General features: G+C 50.0%; 1 protein-coding gene across 1 annotated transcript in view; it reads left to right on the top strand.

The window, feature by feature from the left end:
* Positions 1–425: 425 nt before the first annotated feature.
* Positions 426–12,970, top strand: part of LOC309601781 (carbonic anhydrase 9-like) — a gene marked incomplete at both ends in the record, with an annotated part of 35,211 nt that continues 22,666 nt past the window's right edge. Inside the window, one exon of the mRNA XM_082334909.1 lies at positions 426–450. Coding sequence (XP_082191035.1) covers positions 426–450 — 25 coding nt within the window. The remainder of the gene's footprint in view (positions 451–12,970) is intronic.

The raw sequence follows: 12,970 nt of genomic DNA on the forward strand, positions 1-12,970 counted from the left end.
GGTTTCTCCTGCTGCTTTTGTGCCTCGGAGGTGTCTGCCAGCAACTGAGCCCTGCTGTGGCCGTTGTGGTGGGCATCAGCACAGCTGCTGAGTCTCTGCTAAAGACATCGTCTCACCCAAATATTGCCCAGGCTGGAGCAACAGCAACCACACAGCAAGGGCCTGCTGAGCTGAGGCTGCTCCAACCTCACCCCACTGCATGTACTGTGCTGGTAGGAGTGCAGGGTGAAAGTGGCAGGTACTGTGGGAGCTCTGCACAGCCCAAGGACAGTGTGGCGGCTCCCCTGGAGGAACTGAGGCCGTGACGCCATGCAGATCCCAGTTAGGAATAGGCAGTTATCACTTTATTTTAAGGCTGTAAGAGATAACTTGTGTATTTGTATGCCTACAGGTTTGCTGTTTTCCCGGATGGGGAGTGAGGGGGAATGGACTACAATCCCAACGGGACAGGTAATGGCAAGTACTTGCCAGTGCAAGGACACAGAAATACTTCTGCAGAAGCCAGCCTGGATCTGGCATGGTCACCCCTGATCCAGAGCTACTACACCTAACACTAGCTGTTTCCTGCAGAGCTGTTTTTATATGTGCACTGTGCTCCCTAATGCTGAAGTTGCATGGGGGGGGGGGGGGGGGTGTGTTAGCATGGGTGCTGCTCTGGCTCCAAGCCAGCTCTGCATCATGCTGCTTGCATCGGCCAGGAGTGTGGGGCACCACGTGGCCTCTGCACAGAGCTGCACAGGTGTCTTGGTGCACAATCCCTAGTGTTTTGAGATGGAATTGCACAAATACTTGATTCAGCTCTTGTGAAAAAGCAGCTGAGCTTTTTCTAGCCTGGAAAGCAAACTATAAAGATGTTTACTGTGTCTTGGTTGTGGATGGAGCCACCTCTGTGTCTTTGCATCCACAGAATGGTTAATCTACAACCCCCAAACAAGAGAGAGTTGGAGTTTCGGAGGGGACTTTGTATTTGAGATAGTGCTGCAAAACATGACCCTATGCCATAGCCGACAACATTCAGTAACATTTGCCTTTAACTTTCATCTGCAATTCTGTTCTGGTTTCATCCAAATTGAGGTGTTTCTGTTCTGGTTCTCAGTAACTAAATGCAGGACTTCCAGCTCTAGTTCCACTTCTCCATAACTAAATTTTTCATTCCTCTGTAACCTGTCTCAGAGAAAGAAGAAAGGAAGCTTCTCTGGAAGCATCTGGTTTCTCTGAAGAAGCCTCATAGGACATGGGGAGTGGCATGTTTGTGTCAAGGACTCCAAGAAGATGTGCCATTTTTTCTCAAGACCAGTGCGATCAGCCTGTCTAGTGCATGCATCCTCTAGGTCTGTAGCTCCTGCGACCTGCTGCAAACGCAGGCCGTTCCTCCAGTTCTGGGGTGGAGGAAACTTGGCCAGTTTTCAGCCAGATGGCTAATGGCTGAGACAGGGGACAGCAGTGCTAACACTGCATCAAAGGCTTAATGAATTCCAAAATCATGTGCTCCACATGACAGCACTAATGCTCCCCTTCAGCTGCTCATTTGAGATTCAGTTAAAAACACATTTGTCTGACAAGTTCCCAGAGCTCGTTACTGCTCTTTTGACCCTGTTATCCCCTCGTGGTTCTGCTGCAGCAAGAGCAAGAGGCCAGGGCTGGGTCTCTGATGTGCTGAGCACTGAATGGGCCCCACAGCTGTCCTCTGGCATTAGCCTGGCAGTGGGCAGCAGAGCAAGGAGAGCAATGCTGCCAAGGCTGCCCTGCCGACAGGCAGCTCACAGGGGACCTGGGAGTCCTGGCTCTGGGGTGGGGTTTCCTCGTTGTTTTGCTGGGGTTTGCAAACTTCAGTTTTTCTCAGACAGATTTTTATCCTCCATTGAGGCTACAGTTTGAGAAAGAGGTTGGTCTGCAGCTTAATAATAAATGGCCTAGGTTTCTCTGTTGTCCTGCTTGAAAATCAGCAGCATGTGTAGATGACTTTGCAGTTGTCCAGGTTTTGTACTTAACACCTGGTGCATTCTGCCCACACTGGCCAAACTCAGTGTGATGTTTTACAGATCTTTTCTACTTCCTTTTCTCATATATATGTATATACACATATATGTATATATGTAAAATAGTCATGTAGTTCTGTGTTCTTTCTTCGTTTCAGTGATTAACATCTTTGTTCAATTATATCTTCTCACTGTGTTCACGCTGGTTTGTTATTCCAAAACAACCTGGTTGCTCTTCCTTTGCCCCCTTCATGTAAACTGTATCCCTTTCTGTAGGGACTGCTGCCAAAGGAGATGGTTGATCTAGTTGAACTTGAGTAGGAGAGGAGAGTCTGCTGTTTGCAGAGGGTTTTTCCTTGGCAGTTGGGGACTGTCTTTAGGTTTGAATTTGTAGCATGCTTCCCCAGAGCTTTGGCTTGGCAGACTCCTATCTCTGCCATCCTGGTAGAAGCTGAAAGGTCTGGAGCTTCTTGGAAGGGACAATGTCAGTCCAGATCAAATGCAAAGGGTCTCCATTGCTCTCCAGTGTTGGATGCATATAATGTCCATCAGCAACAACAGCTGGATATAGCACTGAGGAGCTCTTCTGTGGGAAGTAGATAAATTAGGGCATTAAGTCTCAACTCTGTGATTGCCTGACTTAATGACACTTAATTTGTTATTGCTAAGTGTTTTGCTAACTCTTTTCCCCTCTAACAAAATGGGATCTGATTTGTCAGACAAATAAAATGCTGGAAGACTGATTGTGGAAGGAGGGAAATACCAGCATCTGCTGTAACTAAAACTGTACTCTGCATTCCTGCTGTAATTATACCTGCTAGAGAAGAGTCTCTGCGTAACAAGAAGGTCTATTTAAATTGCCACCAGGAAAGGACTCGTCAATTCACGGTCTCTTAAGCCCATAAGAGACCACAGGAATACCTGGCCAGACCTCTCAGATGGCCCAGGGGAAAGCTTTCATGCAGTCTTCACTACATTGCATGAGGCCTCCTCCTGGGGCTCAGGAGGACCCAGAGTACATGTCGGCTCTGCTGCTGACTGGTGGCTTATGCCATCTCATTTTTCTGTCTTCTCAGATTGTCCACTTGAGGCCATGAGCAGAGCCGTCTGGGGCGGGCAGGTGGGACTTGCCGCTGTCAAAGTTTTGGGGGTTGGTTTGCTTTTAACCTTTAAAATGACACCGTAAATTCTGCAGCAGGTTTAATGCCAAGTCGCAGAGAGCAAGGTGTTCATGGGAGCTGTAGAGCTAGGGCAGTTGTGCTCCCGCTGCCCTTCTCCACACAGCACGATCCCGCCCTTTGCCTGGGCTGCTTCGGCGGTGCAGCAGCCTACGCCAAGTGCCCTGGGCCACCTCCCCGTTCAGGGACAGTCTCCTGCTTTGGTGGCTCTGGGCTGTCCTGGCATCACTTGAGCAGCAGTGGGAACTGGTTGCTCCTATCTGCACAGTGCAGAGCATCTGCCCTACTTCTGCTCCCCTGGGCAGCTGTGTTCCTACCAGCTGCAGCTGCCTGCTGATACCACCCATGCATCTCTCTCCTGGGAGCACATTGCTACAGCACCTGCACAAACTTGCAGTCTTGCTGTTTTGGGCTTTTCCACTTGCTGGGCAGATGGACGCTGGTATCGTGTGGGGCTATGGGCTTTCTCATGCTGCCCCTGATTCTCTCCATCTTGCGTTCCTGCCTGGGGCAGCAGCATTGGTTATGCTTACCACAGTATGTTGCAGTGTATTGGGTTTGTGTGGCAAGGTTTTGGTAGCAGGGGGGCTACAGGGGTGGCTACATCTGTGAGAAGATGCCAGAAGCTTCCCCTATGTCCGATAGAGCCAATGCCAGCCAGCTCCAAGACGGACCCACCACTGGCCAAGGCCAAGACAATCAGCAATGATGGTAGCACCTCTGTGATAACATATTTAAGAAGAGGAAAAAGTTGCTGCACAACTGGGCAATTGCAGCCAGAGAGAGGAGTGAGAATATGTGAGAGAAACAACCCTGCAGACACCAAGGTCAGTGAAGAAGGAGGGGGAGGAGGTGCTCCAGATGCTGGAGCAGAGATTCCCCTGCAGCCCCTGGTGAAGACCATGGTGAGGCAGGCTCTCCCCCTGCAGCCCATGGAGGTCCATGGTGGAGCAGATATCCACCTGCAGCCTGTGGAGGACCCCATGCCGGATCAGGTGGATGCCCAAAGGAGGCTGTGACCCCATGGGAAGCCAGTGCTGGAGCAGGCTCCTGGCAGGACCTGTGGACCCATGGAGAGAGGAGCCCACACTGGAGTAGGTTTGCTGGCAGGACCTGTGACCCCGTGGGGGACCCATGCTGGAGCAGTCTGCTCCTGAAGGACTGCACCCCATGGAAAGGACCCACGCTGGAGCAGTTCGTGAAGAACTGCAGCCTGTGGGAAGGACTCATGTTGGAGAAGTTCGTGGAGGACTGTCTCCCGTGGGAGGGACCCCACACTGGAGCAGGGGAAGAGTGTGAGGAGTCCTCCCCCTGAGGAGGAAGGAGCAGCAGAGACAACGTGTGATGAACTGATCACAACCCCCATTCCCCATCCCCCTGTGCTGCTCAGGGGGAGGAGGTAGAGAAGTTGGGAGTAAAGTTAAGCCTGGGAAGAAGGGAGGGGTGGGGGGAAGGTGTTTTTAAGGTTTGTTTTTTATTTCTCATTATGCTACTCTGATTCGATAGGTAATAAATTAATTTTTTTTTTTTCCCAAGTTGAGTCTGTTTTGCCTGTGACAGTAATTGCTGAATGATCTCTCCCTGTCCTTATCTCAACTCATGAGCCTTTTGTTATATTTTCTCTCCCCTGTCCAGCTGAGGAAGGGAGTGATAGAGTGGCTTTGGTGGGCACCTGGCGTTCAGCTAGGTTCAATCCACCACATGCAGCATGCTCTGAGCCCCAACCCACACCACATCCACAGGAGCTCCTGTTGTCCTTGCCCGCATGGACATGCAGTCCCTCTAGCAGTGACAAAGCATCCCAGGGGAGCCTGATGCCTTCTGTTAGCATCTGAAGCAAGGGATGCCTGGTCTGGAGCATGTCGGCAGCAAAACTGATGCTAAAAAAACCCATGAGAGGTTATGAAGGGTTTAAGGCAAGAAAGTACTGAGAAAATACTGTGCAGAGAGGTGCATGGGGTCAGATCCCCAGCTGCTATATGAGCATCCTGGGAGCACTCCTACTGCATTCTGCCAGCAGCATCAGCTTCCTCAGGCATCACATGTGCTGGAAGTCAATATAACTGAAGAGGAGATCCAGGCACAACTGGGTCAGAGACCTACAAGGGCCAGCTTGGTTGATAATGCTGGTTTGGTGAGCTAATGAGGTTGTAGGAGGATTTGTTAGGGAGTCCTTTGATTCTGCAGGAGGCAGAAATACTGGCTGGTCTCTAACACAACGGTGGGGTGTAGGTAGGTGTCCCCAAACTGAGCTGTGTGGCCCTGGGACACCCCAAAGCCCTTGTGCTCAGGGAGTGCTTCCTGCAGCTCAGGGTCAGCACTGCTGAATAACATGCCTTCTGCCTTGTGCTACTGCCAGCTAAAAGGCATAGATTAGGGTAGCAAAGGAACCTGGGTGCATGTGATATCAAGGCCCTGCCAAGAAACCTAGGAAACAAAATTATTTTGTCAGAGCACCTTGCTTGGACAATGCTTCCCTTGTATGCCAGCACTAAATGCAGAGTTTAAGCCCAGGAAAATCAGGAGGAGGGCAGGCAGGCAGGGGAAGAACCAGCTTGGGAAAAACAGCAATTTACTAATAGATGCTGTTGTGAATTGAGACATCCTCACCTCCTCTTCCTAGTGTCCTCCCAGGAGTCATCAGTGCTGTCACATGGCTGTGAGTAGGAATGACACAAGGTGTAGTTGGCTCACATGTGTCCCTGCTGCCCTGCACCTTGTGTCTTGCTCCAGTTGTCATCCAAATTCTGGGCAGCAGGCCCCTCCACCCTCTTTCAGGAAGGAGCTATTCAGAGGTTGTACAAGGGCTTCTCCAGGAGCTGATGTCTTTGCTAGCAGCAGCACATTTCTATAGGCTTCCCCCCCACTCTTCGCCATCTCAGCTCATACTGTGCTGCTGATCACGTCCACCCCAACACCCCATTGGCACAGTTATCTGTGGGTTTTATCACCCAACAATGTGTGCAATGTTATTGTGCTAAAAAGAAAACAACGCCTAATCCATTTTAAATTAAAACAGTGCCCCAGTGTCATGCAACTGATGCAAACATGGTCTGGCTGTGCAGTCCTGCCAGCTCCCCGAGGGCTTCACCCCAGAGGTGCTAGGCTGCCCACTCTGTCAGCTGCAGCCTTCAGGCTGGGGGGGCTGGTTTGCACAGGTCCCTCTGGTCCAAAGCCCCTGGGCTCTCCTGTCTCCTGAAGAGCTGCATCACTTTGGGTGAGAGGCAAAGCATTGCCATGTGCCAGAAGTTAGCAGCAGACAGAAACCAGAGAAGATAGATAGATAGAAATGTCTGGGATCTTTCTGTTGTGGTATAAGGCTGCCATAGAGCCTTGGCCAGGTCTGGCTTGGGGTTTATAAAGCCTCTAATTGTCTGAAGACGAAGTGAGCAAGGGTATGGTGTTTGCAAAGAAGGGGACTGGTCCTTTTGGCAGTTTACATGGCACCAGGCCTGCTGGAGACGGGGTTCACCTGTCGCAAAGGGGGAAAGATTCTAGCTCAGGAGTTAGCAGGCCTCAGAGCTTTAAACTAGGTTTGAAGGGGGAAGGGGATAAAACCAGGCTTGCTAGGGATGAGCCTAGGGGTGGCATGCCTGTGTTGGAGACGAGATCAATAGCCCAACCGAAGTGCATTTACACCAATGCACGCAGCATGGGCAACAAACAGGAGGAGCTGGAAGCCATTGCGCAGCAGGAAAACTATGATGTGGTCGCCATCACGGAAACATGGTGGGATGACTCGCACAACTGGAGTGCTGCAATGGATGGCTACAAGCTCTTTAGAAGGGACAGGCAAGGAAGGAGAGGTGGTGGGGTAGCCTTGTACGTTAGAGAGTGTCTTGATTGTATAGAGCTCAATGATGGTAATGATAAGGTTGAGTGCTTATGGGTAAAGATCAGGGGGAAGGCCGACCAGGCAGATATCCTGGTGGGAGTCTGTTATAGACCACCCAACCAGGATGAAGAAACAGATGAAGTATTCTACAAGCGGTTGGCTGAAGTCTCACAATCCCTAGCCCTTGTTCTCATGGGAGACTTGAACTTACCAGATATCTGCTGGAAATACAACACAGCAAAGAGGAAACAGTCTAGGAGGTTCCTGGAGTGTGTGGAAGATAACTTCCTGACGCAGTTGGTGAGCGAGCCAACCAGGGCAGGTGCCCCGCTGGACCTGCTGTTTACAAACAGAGAAGGCCTGGTGGGTGATGTGACAGTTGGAGGCTGTCTTGGGCATAGCGATCATGAAATGATAGAGTTTTCGATTCTTGGAGAAGTAAGGAGGGGGGTCAGCAGAACTGCTACCTTGGACTTTTGGAGGGCAGACTTTGGCCTGTTCAGGAGCCTGGTTGACAGAGTGCCTTGGGAGGCAGTCCTGAAGGGCAAAGGAGTCCAGGAAGGCTGGATATTCTTCAAGAAGGAAATCTTAAAGGCGCAGGAGCAGGCTGTCACCATGTGCCAAAAGACGAGCCGTCGGGGAAGAAGACCGGCCTGGCTGAACAGAGAGCTTTGGCTGGAACTCAGGGGACAAAAAGGAGAGTTTATGACCTTTGGAAGCAGGGGCAGGCCACTCAGGAGGACTACAAGGATGTTGTGAGGTTATGCAGGGAGAAAATTAGAAAGGCGAAGGCCCAGCTGGAGCTTAAACTGGCCACCACCGTTAAAGATAACAAAAAAAGTTTTATAAATATATCAGTGACAAAAGGAGGGCCAGGGAGAATCTCCTTCCTTTGTTGGATGCAGAAGGTAACCTTGCCACGAAGGATGAGGAGAAGGCTGAGGTACTTAATGTTTTCTTTGCCTCAGTCTTTAAATAGTCAGACTGGTCATCCTCAGGGTATTCAGGCCCCTGAGCTGGGAGATGGAGATAGGATGCAGAATGAAGCCCCAATAATTGAAGAGGTAACAGTCAGCGACCTGCTCCTCCACCTGGATGCGCACAAGTCCATGGGGCCAGACGGGATCCACCCGAGGATACTGAGGGAGCTGGCAGAGGAGCTGGCCAAGCCACTCTCCATCATTTACCAGCAGTCCTGGTCAACCGGGGAGGTCCCAGATGACTGGAAGCTAGCTAATGTGATGCCCCTCTACAAGAAGGGTCGGAAGGAGGATCCGGGGAACTACAGGCCTGTCAGCCTGACCTTGGTGCCGGGAAAGGTCATGGAGCAGATCATCTTGATTGCCATTATGCGGCACATGCGGGACAACCGGGGGATCAGGCTCAGCCAGCATGGGTTTATGAAAGGCAGGTTCTGCTTGACTAACCTGATCTTCTATGACAAGGTGACCTGCTTAGGGGATGAGGGGAAGGCTGTGGATGTTGTCTACTTGGACTTTAGTAAGGCCTTTGACACTGTCTCCCACAGCATTCTCCTGGAGAAGCTGGCTGCTCACGGCTTGAATAAATGCACTCTACACTGGGTTAAAAACTGGCTGGACGGCCGAGCCCAGAGAGTGGTGGTGAATGGAGTCAAATCCAGTTGGCGGCCGGTCATGAGTGGTGTTCCCCAGGGCTCAGTGTTGGGGCCGGTCCTGTTCAGCATCTTCATTGATGATCTGGATGAGGGGATTGAGTGCGCCCTCAGTAAGTTTGCAGATGACACCAAGTTGGGTGGAAGTGTCGATCTGCTGGAGGGTAGGAAGGCCCTACAGAGGGACCTGGACAGGCTGGATCGTTGGGCCGGGGCCAACTGCATGAGATTCAACAAGGCTAAGTGCCGGGTCCTGCACTTGGGTCACAACAACCCCATGCAACGCTACAGGCTTGGGGAGGAGCGGCTGGAGAGCTGCCTGGCAGAAAAGGCCCTGGGGGTGTTGGTTGACAGCCACCTGAACATGAGCCAGCAGTGTGCCCAGGTGGCCAAGAAGGCCAATGGCATCCTGGCTTGTATCAGGAATAGTGTGGCCAGCAGGACCAGGGAGGTGATAGTGCCCCTGTACTTGGCACTGGTGAGGCCGCACCTCGAGTACTGTGTTCAGCTTTGGGCCCCTCACTACAAGAAGGACATCGAGGGGCTGGAGCGTGTCCAAAGAAGGGCAAGGAAGCTGGTGAAGGGTCTGGAGCACAAGTCTTATGAGGAGCGGCTGAGGGAGCTGGGGTTGTTTAGTCTGGAGAAGAGGAGGCTGAGGGGAGACCTTATTGCTCTCTACAACTACCTGAAAGGAGGTTGTAGCGAGGTGGGGGTCAGTCTCTTCTCCCTAGTAACAAGCAATAGGACGAGAGGAAACGGCCTCAAGCTGCGCCAGGGGAAGTTTAGGTTGGATATTAGGAAAAACTTCTTCACTGAAAGGGTGGTCAAGCATTGGAACAGGCTGCCCAGGGAAGTGGTTGAGTCTCCATCCCTGGAGATATTTAAAAGACAGGTAGATGTGGTGCTGGAGGACATGGTTTAGTGGTGGACTTGGCAGTGATAGGTTAACGGTTGGACTCGATGATCTTAAGGGTCTTTTCCAACCTTAACGATTCTATGATTCTATGATTTTGGCCCAAGAGACCATATTTTGGCTATACTGCTTGTGTTCTAAGAAATTAGTTTCTACGACGGCCTCTCGCAGCTCCATTTGTCACCCAGCAATATTAGAGCCTGCTCAGTAGGCAAGGCTGGTCCTGGGGGTGCTGCTGAGCCAGAGCTCTTTCACAGCCCTTCTCCAGGGTGACTTTGTTTCCAGCTGATTAGTGCGTGGACATTGACCACAGGTGCTGTGCAGGACAGACCCACAGTGCCCATGCTGCATGGGAGACAAGTAACACTTTGTGGTTGTGATAAGCAGGCTCACCCCCCCTTCTCTTCACTCCCGATTCTGGCAAAATGAATAAAGTCCTATCCCATTGTGAAGGGGGACATGCTGTGCCCTGGCAGCGCCACTGTGCTGGGCAGAGCCATTTGGCTTGTTTGATCTATAGCTCTTTTATGTTTGCACTATTGTATAGCAGTCGTGGGTGTGGGTTCACCCAGCAACCACTGCATTGCAGCGAGTCTTGCCAGTGGGAGCTCTGGCTGCAAATCCCTTCTGAGATCATTGCCTGTCAGCTATTTTGCTGCTTGCCACTGCATGCAGGAGGGCCTGACCCCTGGGCACAGGCTGCAGAAGATCAAGGCTAGCATGTGCTGACGGGACTTGAGAGACATTAGCTTTTTATAAGCCTGATTCAGGCAATTAAGCCAGGTAGCCATGAGTAAAAGCTCTTTTGTTTGTGTGCTACATCTCTCTGCATCTGACCAGTGCCCTTCTGTGAAAGATGCAGCCTCCGTCCTGTGGCTGTGTGTCTGCAGCTGGCACTAATGCATGGGGAAGATGGGTGCTGAGTGGCACAACTCAGCTTCTGGAGATTTTTGATGGCTGAACAGTTCCTTCCCCTTGTGAAATGCCCTGCTAGGCTGACTGTCAGGAGCCGCTGGTGGGAGTTCTGAAGAAACTGGTTCTAGGTGGGAGTAATCTCTGTTTTGGAAGTTAATATAAGGGCGCTCTGGTAAAATCCGAGCTGCACTCAAAATCTGTCAAAGTGAGGATTAACTGTGAGGCCTGAGTGGCCTGGATCTCTTGGAAAGCATGGCCCATGAAAGCCAAGCATGTGGGCAGGGGGCAGGGCAGGCTTAAGAAATGAAGGAGTTTTTCCTGGAAATCCATGTGCTGGAAAATGGTCTTGAGTCCTATGAGCAGAATGGTATGAATTCCTACCAGGATGCTGTGCCAGGAGGAGCTAATGCTTTTCTAGCCAAGGATCCTGGACCAATAAGTGGGAACAGGGAAGGGATTCTTCCTCCATGATCAGTTTTGGTGAGGCTGAGACTGACGTAAAGAGTCCTGTTCTGGTGTCTACATCTTTGAAATAACTTTGATGTAAAATTGGAGAGGGCACAGGAAAAAATTACAGACTGCTCTAAGTCTGGGAAAATGCCCTCCAGAAAGAAACTTAAAGGGCTTCATTTGATTTGTTTATCAAGGTGGCTATTGAAAGGTTCTTTGGTTAGGATATGGGAAAATACATGGGGACTGTTCAGAATCCTGAACTAACAGCAAGGCAGAATGAGAACCAACAGCTTGGTGTTACAGTCAGACTAATGAAAAACAGATATGAAGCATGTAATTTCAACATCCTTTGGAGGAGATTCCTAAGGGAAATCCTAAGTCCCCCTAAGTTTTTGCAGCTCTGTCATTTGAAGGTTTCTGGTCAAACCATGTGTTTCCCAGAAGCAAAGCTTTAATCACACACAAGCTACTGGGCTCAGTGCCAGGGGTGACTGGGTAAGGTGATGCATAGCCAGACAGAATGGTCTAGTGAGTCTTTTTGCAGCTGTAAGTCTATAACTGCAAACTCCTCTGCTTGTTCTGCCATGGGGGTATCCTACCCCCCATCCCAGGTACTTCCTATTTTGGTTTAACTGCTTTAGGTCAATAAGACACTGTCACAGGAATTCAGAGTTGTTATTTTTAACTTGCTGTCCCACAAATTCCCCTTCCTTTAGATATCTGGCTTGTGGTCTTATGGCCCCAACAGAGGCTTTGTTAGACCATTTCCCTTTTTGGAGAAACTCTTAAGGAAGAAAAAGTCACCACGCAGGACAAAGTATCATGATGCCAGTGATCTGCCTGAGTAGCTCTAACCAGCATCGAATATCTTCTCAGTAGTAAAACATGTTTGGTTTCTAGGGGTATGGAGTTTGCAGTTCTGGGGAAATGTTTACCAGGAAGCACTTCACAACTTTCTGTAAATTACAGACAAGATCCTCAACTCTGCTTATTTCTTATTCATTGAGATGTCATTTCTCTTTCCCTAATGCCAGTTCACACTGTGACAACAGACGGGGGAGTAACTTGGTAGTTTCCTGTGCCTATAACACACTTCAGAGTTTGCTAGTGGCTTTTAACAGAAGCCACTTGCACCAGCCACTGCTTGCTCAATTTAGACATCCAGGGAACTAGCCTGAGCTGATGGTCATTAACATTGTTTCTTAGATGTGGGGAAATTATTGTATACAAGCTGGTTACAGAAAATAACCTTATATTGAGTGATAAAAAATTAATTACATAAAGTAGAAGGTTAAAAATGTTTACAATTGTATTGGGTCTGGCTGAGATGGAGCTAGTTTTCCCCATAGCAGCCCTCATAGTGCCGGGCTTTGTATTGATAGCTGGAAGGGTGTTGATAACACACCAGTGTTTTGGCTGCTGCTGAGTGGTGCTTGCGCAGCATCAAAGCTGTCTCTTGGGAGGGGACATAGCCAGGACAACTGACCCAGACTGACCAAAGGGATATTCCATACCATATGATGTCCACTCAGTAATAAAAGCTAGGAGAAAGGGGGGGGGAGCATTCGTTGTTTTATGTAGTTTGTCCTCCGGAGCAACCACTGCGCGTGCTGGGGCCCTGCTTCCCAGGGGGTGGCTGGACATCGCTGCTGATGGGAAGTAGAGAATAAAATTTTTGTTTTCCTTTTGCTTTTCCACGCGTGGCCTTTGCTTCTGCTTTCATTAAACTGTCCTTATCTCGACCCACAAGCCTTTCGTTATACTTCCTCTCCCTTGTCCAGCTGAGGAGGGGGAGTGATAGAGCGGCTTTGGTGAACACCTGGCATCCAGCCAGGGTCAACCCATCAGGACAATCAAGATTCTTAATTTCAAGGACAGCAGTTAGAGAAATGAATTATAGAAACTAGTTAATGAAGTCACCTGGATTGAGAAGCATGAGGACTTAACATGGAATAGAGAGTGGCATGGAATTTTTTTGTTCACAGTACAAAAGCTGTTTGAAACTTGTGTCCTGAATAATGTGTAAATATTTTAGGGGGCAACTCCAGCCCTCAGTGGTTGTAT

Source organism: Platalea leucorodia (genome assembly GCF_965183815.1).
Source record: "Platalea leucorodia genome assembly, chromosome: W".
Taxonomy (NCBI): domain Eukaryota; kingdom Metazoa; phylum Chordata; class Aves; order Pelecaniformes; family Threskiornithidae; genus Platalea; species Platalea leucorodia.